Raw genomic sequence first — 17397 nt, forward strand, 5'->3', positions numbered from 1 at the left:
GCCGCGGTGGCTCACGCCTGTAATCCCAGCACTTTGGGAGGCCGAGGCGGGAAGATCACGAGGTCAGGAGATTGAGACCATCCTGGCTAACACGGTGAAATCCCGTCTCTACTAAAAATACAAAAAATTAGCCAGGCGTGGTGGTGGGCGCCTGTAGTCCCAGCTACTGGGGAGGCTGAGGCAGGAGAATCGCTTCAGAACCCGGGAGGCGGAGGTTGCAGTGAGCCGAGATGGAGCCCCTGCACTGCAGCTTGGGCGATAGAGTGAGAGTTGGTCTCAAAAAAAAAAAGTTTTAAAGGTATTTGCTCCATCACCCCCAGCCCGCAAAAAACCCACCACCAACAATACCAAAACTTATCCTTCCTGAAGACTTCTAAGAAGCGTAGGAAATGAAAGGGTTATTTTAATTCTGGGATGCCCTGTTCTTATGTGAAAATACAAAGAAAGCAGTTAGGAACAGCCCCAGGACTAGTGCTTCTTGATGGTCAAAACTGTACAACTGTACACACATTTTTAATTTGCAGTTCACAGTCACAGTGTTTCCTGGGAGTAACCCTGAGGCCTGGAGTTGTAGCTGCTCATTACCCCATACAAGTCAAACTCCTGAAGTGCACTAGAGCACGAGTGTGGGTCTGGACACTTAATTATTTCTGAGCATAGTATGACATAAGGTACTAGCTGGGACCTAAAAGTTTTTGAGACTTGGCCATTGTGATGATGTACAGAGAGGCAGGAGGTCTTCTCAGGAGTTAAACACGAGGAGGGTTGGAGAAACACTGCAGAGTGAAGAAAGTCCCATTCCCACCTTTGTGTTATGAAACCTTAGGTGGCAAGTAGATTTTTGCAGAATGTAGGTATCTCAGGGACAATATATAAAATAGGAAGGCTATAAATCCTGTAAAGGAGGTAGCAGTGGACTAAAATGGACAGAATTTATACTTATAACTAATGTTTCATCACTACCAAATCCACCCTGCTCCCAACTCCATTGCTGTGACTAGATGATGCTGACTTTAATGAGTAATCTGAAACACTGGCAATATTTGGGTTTGGTGATGGCTAACTTCAGACCTCATAAATATTATGTAACCCTAGTCTTTTTGCCTCTAGCCAACCAGACTGACTGCATAAATGGCAAACTGACATTGAGAATTTATGAGCTCTGCTGCATTAGTAATGCACATTTCCTTTTGAATTATTCTAGCCTGTAGCCTGAAGCAGATTATAATTATCATTCCTTTTGCCACACAAGTCTGAAGATCTACGAGTGGTTCAGGTAGCTACATGAATATATTTCAGTGTTTTAGGGGGGGTTGGTAAATAAAAACCCATATGTAACAAATGAAAAACAGATGAATATATATATTGCTACAATTTAAAAAATATCCTAGCTAACTAAAATTTGGTCTCAGTCACAGTAAATCCATAGAAAATGTTTCTCTATCTTACTGAGATGTTTTTCTCTTTACCGTCAAAAAAATGGTGTTAGTATTGTTCCGTTTACTTGGAGCAGTGTTCAGGTAGTCAATGATCTATGCCATGGATAAAGTTAGCTCTGCACTAAGATACATACATGGTCTTAGCTGTTTGGAATGCATTTTCCGACATAAACAATGCAGCTAAGTTCTCAGCTAGCCCAAAAGCTCATAAGACAAATAAACTACTACACAATTGCAATGAAAACAAAAAACTAGGAAACAATACAGCTGTAAGCATATATTTTAGCCACATTATAGGTTTTTTCAGCTGGCCTGGGAATGTTGCTGCCATTTACAACATGGTTTCTAAAGGATAACATGTTCCACATTTTTGGACAATTAAGGAAAATGAAACATCCACTTACTGCTTCCTACCACATATTCTCAGCCATTTCCACCCAAACCCTAAGCGACAGAAGGTGAAGGCTGAGTGCCCCCTGGAAAATCTAGAGAGTAAAGGGAGAGGGCCAAGTCCTGTCCCTTCCTGTAATACCTGTACCAGCCCCAGAGCCAAGATTCTCATGCTGCTTCAGCTTCTTTTAGCTTCTATAGCAAGTGAAAGGAAGTAAGTATCTGTCTTGAAGTTCGAGCAAACCTGCTTTCCTAAATGATATCACCAGAAAGAACATGTCAAGCCCAAATACAGCCTCCCGGAGACAAAACATGGTGGCTCTGGAGGACTAACGTCACTCTAACCAGAACTCACCAACAGGGATAGGAGGTCTAGATGTTAAGTGTTCAGAACCCAGATGGAACCAGTGAAGCTCAACTATTGAGCTTCAGCTCTGGCTCTATGATTTACTAGCTTACAATCTTCAGCAAGTTACTTAACCATTTAATGCCTCAGTTTCTTCATCTGTTAAAAAATGGGGAAATAAAAAACTGTTGTAAAGATTAAACGAGTTTACATATCTTAAGAGTTCATTAGCACAGGCATGTAGCAATTGATAAATTGAGCTATCACTTATAGGTTTAATATCACAACAAGTGAAAAAGGTACAAAAATGCTCTCTCCTTTTTTAAAGCTATACTATCTTTTTTTTCTGGTCTCTAGCATAGCAATTGTTAGGTAGGAAGATGTAATTTAGCAAGTAGATAGCGATGACCAGAAAGAGTCTCTGTACCTCTGAAATATTCACACACACACACACACCCCCCAAATAAAACCTAGACTTTTTTTTTTTTTTCTTGAGATGGCGTTTCGCTCTTGTTGCCCAGGCTGGAGTGCAATGGCACAATTTTGGCTTACGGCAACCTCTGCCTCCCAGGTTCAGGTGATTCTCCTGCCTCAGTCTCCCGAGTAGCTGGGATTACAGGTATGCACCACTATGCCCGGCTAATGTTTTTGTATTTTTAGTAGAGACAGGGTTTCTCCATGTTGGTCAGGCTGGTCTTGAACTCCCGACCTCAAGTGACCCACCCACCTTGGTCTCCCAAAGTGCTGGAATTACAGGCGTGAGCCACCGCCCCCAGCCATAAAACCTAGACTTTAACATTACAAGTACATATAAGTAATAGACAAGAGTAAACTTACCTATGTTGTTTTACTAATAATATTTTAAAAGAAAGCATTTTAAAAGTCTGACAATGCCAAGTACAGGTGGAAGATGTAGGACAACAAGATCTCTCAAATACTACTGGAGAGTCAAGTGGTACAACCACCTTGGAAAACTGCCTGTCAATTATGAAGTCACTAATTCAATCCTAGGTATACACATAAAAGAAATACATACAGAAGTGCACCCAAAAGACATACACAGAATGTTTGTCATAGAAAAAGGTGGAATCGGGCCGGGCGCAGTGGCTCACGCCTGTAATCCCAGCACTTTGGGAGGCCAAGGTGGGCAGATCATGAGGTCAGGAGATTGAGACCATCCTGGCTAACACAGTGAAACCCCGTCTCTACCAAAAATACAAAAAATCAGCCGGGAGTGGTGGCGGGTGCCTGTAGTCCCAGATACTCAGGAGGCTGAGGCAGGAGAATGGTGTGAACCCAGGAGGGAGAGCTTGCAGTGAGCCGAGATCATGCCACTGTACTCCAGCCTGGGCGACAGAGTGAGACTCCGTCTCAAAACAAAACAAACAAACAAAAAAATAAAACACAGTACAGTAGTTATATAGGTATTTGCTTTATAATCATTCATTAAATTGTACATTTCTTTTACAAGTTTCTCTCTATATATTTCACAATAAAATGCTGGGAGGTAGGAAGGAAGAAATGAGGCCAGAATTAGAAAATAAAACAATCAAAAAAAAAAAAAGGAAGAAAAAAGAAAAAAATTCTAACAATCAGGGTTTCTCTATATTTTGAAGAAATAAATTTAAAATCTTTATTGATGTGTTAAATCCAAGCAATTTCTTTAAATCAAGAAAAATAAGAAATCAGAAATAATTCACAATTCTTACTATACAGGGAAAACATTAATAGCACAGTTGTCTATACGACATTTAATTGACTAGGCCATGAGAAATTTCTTTTGCAAATTTTTAAAAATAAAGTCTTATAATTACTCTATTACTACAAACTAATGGATAAAACCCTTGTTGGATACATAACTATATTCTTATTCCAAAGCTTCTTAATTGATATAATCTATCTAGACAGCCATACTGCTTGTTGAAGCAGAAAAAGCTACTAAATTTTCTAAGCAGAAAACCTGGATCCTTTCAGGAACTTTATAATAATAAAACACTTGACATATTTGTAGTAATTTACAAAGTAACCTCATACATATTATTAAGTTTGGCACAACAACCTGAACCAGGTGGTAAACTGGGAATATACACTTGTACCTATTGTTTAGGTAACCCCCCAACCAGAAATAACACAAAAAACAAAAAAACCTGAGACTTGTGGAGGTTAATGAATTTGTCCACGATCACAAATTTACAAGTGGTAAATCTGGGATTTACCCAAGCCTATTTTAAAAACTTTTTATTATAGAAAATTTCAAAACCACACAAAAGTAGATTAGTGTAACAAATCCCCATGTATCTATCATTCAGCTTCAACAATGGCCAATGGATGGCCAATCTTGTTTCATCTATAATCATCATCCCTTCCCACTGGATAATTTTGAAGCCAATCCAGATATATAATTTCATCTGTAAATATTTCCATGTGTGTATCTAAAAGATGAGGGTTTTTTTTTTTTTTTTTTTTTTTTTTGAGATGAAGTCTTGCTCTGTTGCCCAGGCTGGAGTACAATGGCATGATCTCCGCTCACCACAACCTCTGCCTCCTGGGTTCAAGTGATTCTCTTGCCTAAGCCTCCTGAGTAGCCAGGATTACAGGCGTGCACCACCACTGCCGGCAAATTTTTTGTATTTTTAGTAGAGACAGGGTTTCACCATGTTGGCCAGGCTGGTCTCGAACTCCTGACTTCGTGATCTGCCCGCCTCAGCCTCCCAAAGTGCTGCAGGCCGTGAGCCACCATACCGGGTCTGTGATGAGAACTCTCTTTAATGGTTTAATAATATAATATTATACCTTTAAAAATCAACAATAGTTCCTTAGTACCATCGAATATTTCATCAGCCTTATTCTCCTTTTGTCATATATTCTTTTTTAAATTAAACAAATGGGCTGGGCACGGTGGCTCACGCCTGTAATCCCAGCACTTTGGGAGGCTGAGGCAGGCACATCACTTGAGGTCAGGAATTCAAAACCAGCCTGGCAACATAGTGAAACCTTGCCTCTCTAAAAATACAAAAAAATTAGCCCGGGCATGGTGGCAGACACCTGTAATCCCAGTTACTTAGGAGGCTGAGGCAAGGAGAATTGCTTGAACCTGGGGGGCGGAGGTTGCAGTGAGCCAAGATCACACCACTGCACTCTGGGCTGGGCGACAGAGCGAGATTCCGTCTCAAAAAAAAAAAAAAAAAAAATTAAACAAATGGATTATTAAAATAGGAGCCAAATAAGGTCTATTGTACTTGATTGCTATGTCTCTTATGCCAGTTTTAATGAATTCTTCTCTTTTTTCTTTCTCGTAAATTATTTGTTAAGGAAATGAATGTCTCTAGCACTTCTCACATTCTGTAATTTACTAGTTGTATCTTGGTGGTGTCAATTAACATGCTTCTCTGTCCTTTGTATTTCCTGTAGACATATTAAACCTAGGGATTTGTTCTGATTCAAGTATGATTTTTTATTTTTATTTATTTATTTTGAGACAGAGTCTTGCTCTGTCGCCCAGGCTGGAGTGCAGTGGCGCGATCTCAGCTCACTGCAAGCTCCGCCTCCCAGGTTCACGCCATTCTCCTGCCTCAGCCTCCCGTGTAGCTGAGACTATAGGCGCCCGCCACCAGGCCCGGCTAATTTTTTGTATTTTTAGTAGAGACGGTGTTTCAGTGTATTAGCCAGGATGGTCTTGATCTCCTGACCTCGTGATCCACCTGCCTTGGCCTCCCAAAGTGTTGAGATTACAGATGTGAGCCACCAAGCCTGGCCTCAAGTTCAGTCTTTTTGCAAGAATATTTAATGGACAGCAGTGTGCTCTGATAGCTGTGGCTCTTTTTGTGATGTTAGCAACACTGATGACCAATAGCTAGATCCATTATTTCACTAGGGGTTTGCCTAAATGGTGATGTTCTCTCAGTACTTTTTAATTTGTTGGCAGAAATACTTCTAAAAAGAGAAACGTTCTTTCATCAAATATTTGGTCATCTGAGGTTCAGTTCCATACAGAATATCAAGTTAAGGGCTTGATTCTTTCCTTCTACTTAACCAGTTTTCAAGAATGAGTTAAAAATCTAGGGCTTTCAACAATAAACTCAGTGTTCCTAATCAGAGATTACATAAAATATCTATCTAGAAGACGATCTATTTCTATCTAAATGATTTCTAGAGGAAAGGTTGAGTCAATGAAACATAATTTCACTTTGAAGTAAGAATATTGGTCAGAATCCAGTAAAACAGAAACATTTTACTGATTTTATCGTAAAGTAAAACTATTAATCTCTCAGATTTAATAAATCATGTATCTTTTCTATTCTTTTCTTCTCACTTTTATTTTGGGAGTGGGATGGGGCTGGGAGATTAGAGGTAACAAGATAAGACTGCAATTTAAAGGGGGGAAAGCTCAACTCCAAATGGGTTTTTCTTTAAGAAGGAAACCCAAAACCAAAAGAAAACAGGTAAAATTAGCTATTGAAATTATGGCTATGTGAATCAACCCTTGCTCCCTACATCTGGCAGCATTTAGCTCCCTGAGGGCACGCTTGGTGCCCTAGGGCACTGTTACACATGTTTGACCAGCCGGGCAACAACAAAGGACGCAGAAACTATGAATAGAGGCAGCAGGTAACCATCAGGCCGACCAAATGGCTGAGGCACTTTGACAAAACACACAGTGAAGCAACTGGTTATTCCCACGGCTGAAAAGTCAACGATGGAGGGCTTTATTTTAGGATTCGAATTCCACAACACTCCTCTTTAAGTCACTGGGTTACTTCCTTGTTTAAATCAGGTCCTCAAATCCTCCCTTTTCTTTCAGACACTCAGTGAAAAGCATCAGAGATGAGCTGTATAAAGCTACTTTGTATTCTTGCCAAAAACCCATCTGAGAATTCAACTAGACTGTTTTCTGGACTCTACCCCAAGTCTGTGCAGGAAGTGAAGGTGCCAAATTATTCTGGAAACACTTTGGCATTATGCTCAAAAAGAGAGAGAAAGCATATGTGAATGACTTCCTCCATCTTATTATATAATATCCATTTTACAACTCAGATAAGTATAGTACTATAGTTTTAAATATGGCTCCCCTCTAACTAAACATTTTATTATTATAAAGGACAGGCTTTGCCTGCCTTTCCCACAGCCTAAAGCCCTCTTTTGGAGCCCCTGGTAGGGGAGTGTCTCCCTTCTCTCCCACCAAGATCCCTACCCTCTCCTCTTCCTCTGGGGTCTTCACCAAGACTACTGAAAACATACCCAACTCATTCCTTCTAAAGCAATCTTGGCAAAACACAGAGTGATAACTCCTATTAAACTAAGCCTTTATGAGGATACTCCATTAACCCAAAGAAATTCTAATACGTAGCTGGACATTTTATGTTCCAAGAAGGCTGTAGGGGACATATTTTGGGGCCAGTGGACCTTTCCAATTATTTCAAATTATATCATTTGCTAATAATAATCTGTTTTATAAAAATATGACACTCTGGGGGAAAATACTATAAATATCTTTAGTCTCCCATTAAAATATTTCTGAATTATAAATTTTAAAAATGATGAGTACTTGAGAAAATTTTCCTAAATTATCATTTGCTAAATTATCATTACTAAATTATCATTATCATACCTAAAGTATTTACTTCTGAAAGTAATTTCTTAAAACTACACAACAGGATGACATTTTTAATGTATGATACATACATACGTGTGGGTGAGCTTAATTGTATAATTAAGACATTCTTTAACAACTGGTTTGCATACAACTAAATATTTGGAGAAGCTAAATGTATTTCCAATTTTAAGTACAGAAGAAAGTTAAATGAAAGACTTTCTTAAGAAACAATATATTTCCTGCTAATTGATGTCGCTCCATGGTCTCCAATTTAAGACAAAAGCAGAAAGGTAATTGCTGACTGCATTCCTATTGCTCATGACTTTATTACAAAACCAGAAGTAAATCAAGGATTTGAATTTAGAAAGATGCTTTCCAGTGGTAAAGACTGAAGATAGGGTTCATGGGGTAAGAATGCAGAGATTTTGTGTAGAATATTCCTCCATAACATGGTAGCAGTGTTGTGTCGCACATCCTTGGACCCCGACCCTTACTTTGTGCCTACTTTAGTTAATTTTCACCTCTGCAATACATTTTTTTTTAAATGTAGTCTTAGACCAGGCACGGTTGCTCATGCCTGTAATCCCAGTACTTCAGAAGACCGAGGCGGGAGGATCACCTGAGGTCCGGAGTTCAAGACTAGCCTGACCAACATAACGAAACCCCATCTCTAATAAAAATACAAGAAAATTAGCCAGGCATGGTGGCACATGCCTGTAATCCCAGCTACTCAGGAGGCTGAGGCAGGAGAACTGCTTGAACCTGGGAGGCAGAGGTTGTGGTGAGCCAAGATCACGCCATTGCACTCCAGCCTAGCCAACAAGAGTGAAACTCTGCCTCAAATAAATAAATAAATAAAATAAAATGTAGGCTTAAAGGCCGGGTGCAGTGGCTCACATCTGTAATCCCAGCACTTTGGGAGGCCGAGGTGGGTGGATCACTTGAAGTCGGGTGGATCACTTGAGACCAGCCTGGCCAACATGGTGAAACCCCATCTCTACTAAAAATACAAAAATTAGCTGGGTGTGGTGGCTTATGCCTGTAAATCCCAGCTACTAGGGAAGCTGAGGCATTGGAATCACTTGAACCTGGGAGGTGGAGGTTGCAGTGAGCTGAGATGGCGCCACTACACTCCAGCCTGGGTGACAGAGTGAGACTTTGTCTCAAAAAATAAATAAGTAAGTAGAAATAAAAATAAAATGTAGACTTAAAAATGAGCCTACATTAGGGACCATGAGTTTGAGGTGGTTATTTTGTGGGCTATAGTTTTTTCATTCACCTGCTTTTCTGGAAAATATTTGCTGACCATAGATGCTCATGCTACGGTAACTCTAAGACCAGAAAACAATCCCTGTCTCTGTTTCACTGTAATACTGACAGCTTCTCTTAGTCAGGCTTTGTCTATATACTATTTTGTAAATGGATAAGAACTAAAATGTGCTGGAGTTTTTGTAGTTCAAGGGTTTTTAGGTATATCTTTTCACAAAAATGTATTTTAAAAGCAAATAAATAAGCACTTCTCTTTTTGAGACAAGGTTTGGCTCTATTGCCTATGTTGGAGTGCAGTGGTGTGATTTCAGCTTACTGCAAACTCAGCCTCCTGGATTCAAGCAATTCTCCCACTTCAGCCTTCAAAGTATCTAGGACCACAGGCGTGCACCAAAACAGGCACATGCCACTATGCCTGGCTAATTTTTCTATTTTTAGTAGAGACAGGTTTTCACCATGTTGCCCAGGCTGGTCTCAAACTCCAGAGCTAAGCGATCCTCCTGCCTCGGCCTCCCAAAGTGCTGGGATTACAGGCGTGAACCACCATGTCCAGGTAAGAAGTACATTTATAACTAATGGCAATAGTAAGCCATACTTTGAAAGGTGACACATTCTCTCTAGAGTCTCAGTATCTTTGGGTTTGTTACGGTTTGACCACGTACGTTTACTGAATTCTTATTCTTCTATTTTCCTACTTTGTTCAGGCGGTGCTATACTTTAGAAGACTAAAAATGGTGTGTAAAGATGCTTTAACAATAAATGCATAATTAAAGTAACATACTAATCATGACAAGTTTATGAGAAAATCAAGAATCAAGTTAGAATACATTTTTAATATCATTAAATTATTACAGGGAATTCATAGGTATAACAGACATTGAAAACAAGCACTCTCCTTCCTTTTTGACTCCTAAGAAACTAATTTTCCACCATAGCTTCACATTTTTGCATATCTAAATTTGTTATGTAGTTCGTGGCAAACCTTATTTTTCTTTATAAGTCTTCCTTTCAGAGATGACCAAGATATTACTGGTAAATGAAAAACAAGTTGCAGATTATACACACAGCATGTTACTACTAAGAAAAAACACACACACACACAGAAGTCTGCTCATGTGTAGGAAAAAAGTCTAGGTGAGAATAATTACTAAGTTTTCCTGCTTCAAACTCTTCAATGTTTATCCACTGCTTTTTGAACATAGTTTCAACTTCCCATTATGGGCTTGAGGGCCTGCATGGTCTGACCCCACCTCCCTCTGGCCTCCTGGCACTCCACCCTCCTGTCACTCACTGCCGCCAGTCACAGGGGCCCCCTTTCTGCTCCTCAGAGACACTAAGCCCTTTCTGGGCTCTGCATTTGCTCTTTCACCAAGTCCTCACATCACTGGCCCATTCATGGCCTTTGAGCCTCAGCTCAAATGTCACTTCATCAGCAGACCTTCTGGGACTTCTCTCTAAAGTGGTCCCCTCCCCCAGTTACTGGCACCCTCTTAGCTTTGTTTATTTCCCTACAGGCACGGTTCTCATTTTGAAGTTATCATGTTTATTTGTCTAATTGCGTCTATTGTTTCCCCATCAGAATGGCAACTACGTGAGGTCTAAAACCCCAGCCCCCACCAGTCCCAGTGGACCTGGCGCATTTAATCCCTCGCCAAATCAAGAGACTTGCAGCTGGGAGATCTGGCCCTCCCTTTCTTTAGGTCTCTTCAGTCTGGTGAAATCCTTATCACTTTGCACCTGAATTTTCTTCTTTCAGAGTTTAACTTCTATAGTTTGGACTTTACTTTCTTACCAAAAGAACTTGTCACATGAGCAGACACAACAGAAGGCAGAGAGTAAATTCCACTGCTACCTGGAAAGTGGGGGATGAGAAAACTTCATGCAAACTTTAGCACAAATGACAACTGAAGATGAATTAAAAATGAAGAAAAAGATTTTTAGAAATTATAATATAAGTCAGAAGGGAATATGACATACACGTGTACACGTATACAATTGTAAATACATATACACACTCATATCCTTACACACACAGTCATGTATCACTTAACAACAGGGATACATTCTGAGAAACGCATCATTAGGTGATCTGTCATGTGTGAACATCATGGAGGGTACTTACACAAACGTAGATGGTATAACCTACTACACTCCTACGCTATATGGGATAGCCTATTGCTCCTAGGCTACAAACCTGTATAGCATGTCAGTGTACTGAATATGGTCAGCAACTGGAACACAATGGTAAGCATTTGTGTATCTAAACATGGAAAAGGTACTGTAAAAACAGCATTATACTCTTATGGGACCTGCCATCATATATGCAGTCCATTGTTGACCAAAATGTCATTATAGGGCATGTAACTATGAGTATGTGATTTACCTATAAGCACAAGATGACACCTGATGCCTAACTCTAGACACAGAGGCACATGGTTTTGTGTGTTAGGTTGGGAGTTTTCTAGTATTTATCATCTACCCCAGTGTCTGGCATACAGCCGGCAATCAGTGAGTTTGCTGAATAAAGGAATAATTCCATTCATTCTCAGTTCCTGGAGTAATCTTGGCATATCCAACCTCATTCTTCTAGACCCTCTTCTTCTAGACCCCTTCATGTTGCCCTGAAGGAGGGTACTGGGGTATGGGGAATTGACTTAGTTAATGCTCTAAGTCATAATTGTGTGCCCCATAATTGTGTACCCAGAAACCTTATGTTGGACAAAATAAGTAAATATAGATAATAAAAATTTATCCCCTTCCCTCTGGATAGGATGATGGTACAGAATTGGTGACTGTCTTACTTGTATTTGCACCTGGGCAACTTACCTGCAACTGTAATTTCACTCGAGGGCCCTCAACTTTCTGTTCTGTCATCCATTCATCTTAACATGTCTCAGAAACAGAAATAAATTTGGGGGACACTAGGACAAATTTTAAAGATTACTATATTGTGTAAATGAAACTAAGATATGAGAGCAAGAAAGCCTTTCTGGTTTCTACAGCAAACAGAATGTCTAGGTAGGCAGCTATGGGTTCACTGTGAAAGCTATGAAAGCTCTAAAAGTCTAACTTAGAAAAGAAAAACCTCCATGATGAGGGGGAGAGATTCATGAGCAACTCACTAAGTTAAAATATGAGGATCTCCCTCAGGAAATAAAGGATCTCAGCAATGACCATCAATGGTGCTAACATGACAAAAAACAAGACAACCAAACGTGTGCCTCCTGAAAGATGGACAGGACGCTATCTGTGATGTATTCCTGCCAAAAAACTGAACTTGAATCTGATCATACTTCAGGAGGGAAGTGATTAAACCACCAATTTGCAGGAAACAGGAGGGGAAAAAAAGGTAAATGACATCATGGGGACCCAAAAAGCAAAATCTAGACTGAGAAAATCTATAGAACAAATGACCTGGTTTCGTCAACAAATAAATAACAAGGAAAAAAACAGAGACAGGAGGAACCTAGAGAATAAAAGATTACAGACATATCAGCCAAATGCAACATGGGACTATGTTTGGTTCCTAATTCCAACAAAACAACTGAAACAAACAAACAAAAAAGATAATCAAGGAAATCTAGACACTGACATATTTGATACTAAGAAATCACTCTCAAATTTGGTAAGGTTTAACTGTCATATATCTTTAAAATAATACTTATATTTCAATATTTTAGAGATGCCTACTAAAATATTTACTAGATGTAATGATATATCTAATATTTGCTTCTACAAATCACCTTGGAGGAGGGGTGCAGGAAAGGGTGAAAGTCGAAGTGAATCAAGATTATTGAAGTTGTGAAGACAGGCACGCTGAGTCCAGGAGTTTGAGGATGCACTGAGCTGACTGTGTCACCGCACTCCAGCCTGCGCAACAGAGCAACCCAGACTCTTAAAAAAAAAAATCTGATGGATGTTGGGTGATACTTCTATCTCTTACATGGAGACTCATACTATTCTCTCTAATGCATATTTAAAATTTTCCATAACACGGTGCATGCCTGTAATCCCAGCACTTTGGAAGACCTGGGAGGCTGAGGTGGGCAGAACACTTGAACCCAGGAGTTCAAAATCAGCTTGGGCAACATGGCAAGACCCCATCTCTACAAAAAAACATAAAAATTATCCAGGTGTGGTGGCACTCGCCTGTAGTCCCCACTACTCAGGAGGCTGAGGTGGGTGGATTGATTGAGCCCTGGAGGTTAAGGCTGCAGTAAGCCATGATCGTGCCACTGCACTCCAGCCTGGGCCACAGAGTGAGACCTTGTCTCAATATAATAATAATTTTTTTTCATAACAAAAAGCTAAAAAAATTGTCAGTTAATATAATACCCATCAAAACACATCTATACCATATCTTTTAGAGCTTTCACAGCTCTAAGAGTTCTAATAGCCAATAATTGCATCAGTATCACACTGGGTGTATTAAAATGTAGATTTCTGGGCTCTGCCCTAGGACAATTGATTGAGAAAACCCAGTCTGGAACCCAGGAATCTCTATTTTAACAAATCAAATTATGTTTACACACATCAAGGTTTCTTAACCAATGATTCCTACTACACAAAAGTTTGAGAACCACGGGCTAGCCATTTTGTGTCAGGCTTTATTCTCACTTTCCAAATGAGAAAATCAGTTTGGACATAAATTAACTTACCAGAGTTCACTATGAGACCCTGAAGGAATTGGGATCACTGAGCCTCTCAAGTCTTGATTTTCTAGTTTACTGCTCAAGCATCAACTGAACAATATGGCCTCATTAAAAAATGTATTATCATTAGCTTTTAAAAGTTTGGTTCAAATTCTACCAGAACCAATTTGTCCTTTTGACCCTTCAAGATTAACACACACACACACACACACACACACAAAAACACACACACACACAATCTATATGTCTTTAAAAAGGAGGCTTTATCAGGATGTAAGAAATAGCTTGGCATTCTGATAAAGTAGAGGTGTTCATGGACAAATCCTGGGGATTTGGCTGAAAACCGAAAGCCCATTTTCATTTGATAGGGTCTTAGTATAAGGTATATAGCGGGGGGTCCACCCTTGCCATTGGTGAAGATTACATGTCAGGAAGTCATGTCTTTTTTCATGGTTAGGGTTCTGGAGGCCAATTTTTATCTGCCTGGAGAGGTCATTGGTTGGGCTTTGTGGTTTGGGTTTCTCAGATTATTCTTGTTTGTAAAGACACCCTTGGCTTCCATGCTTGGTAATGGTCTTTCAGCAGGTAATTAGAGAAAGTATGAAGTGGGTACATTTTTCTGTTTATCTAAATAGCTACTTTCACACCCTTCCCCTTTTTGGTATTAATCCAAGTGGTCTGATTTTGAATTAAGGAGGGGATTTAAAATGGAGGTACACAGATCCTTAAATGAGCAAAAACCAGTATCTTCATCTTTTCCCAATATTTTATGAAACACAACATTTTATGTCAAACACACAAAAAAGCTGAAAGAATTTTACAATGAGGCCGAGCGTGGTGGCTCATTCCTGTAATTCCAGCACTTTGGGAGGCCAAGGTGGGCGGATCACGAGGTCAGCAGATTGAGACCATCCTGGCTAACATGGTGAAACCACATCTCTACTAAAAATACAAAACCAAAAATTAGCCAGGCATGGTGGCGGATGCCTGTAGTCCCAGCTACTCGGGAGGCTGAGGTGGCAGAATGGCGTGAACCCAGGAGATCGAGCTTGCAGTGAGCCAAGATCACACCACTGCACTCCAGCCTGGGCAACAGAGCGAGACTCCGTCTCAAAAAAAAAAAAAAGAGATACAGTGAACATTCACACTACCTAGATTCTACCATTAACATTTTACTATACTTTTTTTTTTTTTTTTTTTTTGAGACGGAGTCTCGCTCTGTCTCCCAGGCTGGAGTGCAGTGGCGCAATCTCGGCTCACTGCAAGCTCCGCCTCCCGGGTTCCCGCCATTCTCCTGGCTCAGCCTCCCGAGTAGCTGGGACTACAGGCGCCCGCAACCGCGCCCGGCTAATTTTTTGTATTTTTTTAGTAGAGACGGGGTTTCACCATGGTCTCGATCTCCTGACCTTGTGATCCGCCCACCTCGGCCTCCCAAAGTGCTGGGATTACAGGCGTGAGCCACCGCGCCCGGCACTATATTTACTCTTAACCACATTTCTAAACGTTTCACTATCCATCCATCCATCTTTTTTAGGGAGTACATTTAAAAGAAAGTTTTAACAATCAAGATCAGTATCCACTCTCCTACCATACTTTAACATGCTAGATTTTAATATACGTTTATAAGTTCCTTTGTTGGTATCTTGAGGTAAAATTTACATACCATTATATGCACAAATCTTAAGGTACCATTCAATGAGTCCTGACGAATGCATGTACCGGTGTAACCAACACCTACCAAAACACAAACTATTATCAACCTTCCAGGAGGTTCTCTCCTCCCTTCCAAGCAAATTCCTGCCCTCACCCAGTACTTATAAAAATATGTGGTCTGATGCTTCCACATCATCTGATGAGGTCAGGGACTGAAATCACTGTAACAATCCTCAAGTGGGATAACTTAGGCCACTTGAAATTAATTATTTTTTTTAGATCACATTAACATGATGTGAAAACAAAAGTTCAGTCACTTAACAGTCAGTTTAAACGCTTTTCCCACTTGACTATGTCCCAATTTTTCATTTCAAAATTTCCAAATTAAACTGAAATCAAATTTGTGACTTCAGACTGTTTCCAAGCAAACAATTTTTTATTTTTTTATTTTTTGAGATGAGGTTTTGCTTTTGTTGCCCAGGCTGGAGTGCAATGGCACGATCTCGGCTCACCGCAACCTCCGCCTCCCGGGTTCAAGCGATTCTCCTGCCTCAGCCTCCTGAGTAGCTGTAATTACAGGCATGTGCCACCATACCTGGCTAATTTTTTGTATTTTTAGTAGAGATGGGGTTTCTCCATGTTGGTCAGGCTGATCTCGAACTCCCAACCTCAGGTGATCAGCCTGCCTCGGCCTCCCAAAGTGCTGGGATTACTGGTGTAAGCCACCGTACCCGGCAGCAAACAAACAATTTTTTATAACTTTTTGTCAAGACAAATCTATAGGAATGGCTAGTATGGAGGAAAAGAACCATAAATACATTTAAAAAGAGACAAAAACAATTCATATACAAAATGCAATTAAGTTTAATTGCATTGACAGCTAATACCTTACCATCTTAAAAACAAGTATTTGAAATAAATTCTAATAAAAGGAAAAGCCACGAGTATGTTACATAGCTAAACAGCACAGATTTGCTTAATATTTACATTTTTATTATGATTCCAAACCTAATACAACCCAGATTGCAAAAATTAACAATTCTACTATTTTTTACTTACGCAAGCAAAGGCAGTAAGATTACTAAGAATATTCTTAGGACATCTGAAAACTACCAATAAACAGCATCTTTTTTCTTATTTGTTTAATAACTGCTGTCATTCTTTTTGTGCGCAGCAATCACAAGATGTCAAACAAATTCTGCCTTGATTGTGAGTACTGATAGATGTCTCTGCTTGTTTTTATTAAAAACAAAAAATTTTCCCCCATTAATTACCAACACTGGAGAAGTCGGGGCACTGCTAGGATGTTCACCAGCCTCTGGGCAAGGAGAGATGCAGCTCAAGAAAACCACAGTGCAAATGTAAATGCCGGAACACATTTTTCTTTAACTCCCTTGGGGAACCGGCGACTCAACGTCTTAGATTCCCTTAAAGGGAAAAGCAGGAGTCTGCATGGGGGGCAGGGTGGGATCATGTTTATCAGTCACAACAGTTCATCTGGGCCTGGATCCAGGTAGTCTGCATGTCTAAATTTGATGAAATATAGGCGCCACCAGGTAACAGTAGTGGTCAGGGAGCTTGCCAGAAACCTGTAACTCAAAACTAAAAAATGAAATTAAAAGACTACTTTAGCTAGGCAATTTCTTTCTTCAGGATGCAATAACTGCAAACTACAAACTTGAAAGAACAGACAACTCTTTGTTTTAAAGTTTGTTCTTCCTACTGTTAACACAACATCTGGGCCAGAAAAATAGACACAAATATTTTCATACTTGCAGTTCGATACTGAGCAAGCAGAACTTGCTCTCCTCTTCCTCCTTTCCCCTTCCTTCTCTCCTCATTCTGCATGGGAGTTTGGCCTATGGCAGGGAGCCAAGGCCAGGGAGGTCTTGGGTGTATCCGGAGGGCAGGTACTCGGGGCAGTGGTGGCTGAGCAGACGCCTGACCCTGTCCTGTCAATAAACCTTAACCCCGACCTGCCAAGCCCCTGAGCCGCTCTTCTCTGTCTAGCCTTTTCTCTAATTGCTCTAAAAATGACTCTTCATTTAAAAGTAC

At 40.2% G+C, this 17397-nt stretch overlaps 1 protein-coding gene across 1 annotated transcript in view; it reads right to left on the minus strand.

Moving 5' to 3' along the window:
- METAP1D (methionyl aminopeptidase type 1D (mitochondrial)) overlaps positions 1-17190 on the minus strand; it is a 60876-nt gene extending 43686 nt beyond the window's left edge. Inside the window, exon 1 of the mRNA XM_011991964.1 lies at positions 17115-17190. Within this exon, the coding sequence (XP_011847354.1) occupies positions 17115-17190 (76 nt within the window). The remainder of the gene's footprint in view (positions 1-17114) is intronic.
- Positions 17191-17397: the final 207 nt, after the last annotated feature.

Source organism: Mandrillus leucophaeus, unplaced genomic scaffold, assembly GCF_000951045.1.
Source record: "Mandrillus leucophaeus isolate KB7577 unplaced genomic scaffold, Mleu.le_1.0 Scaffold40, whole genome shotgun sequence".
NCBI lineage: Eukaryota > Metazoa > Chordata > Mammalia > Primates > Cercopithecidae > Mandrillus > Mandrillus leucophaeus.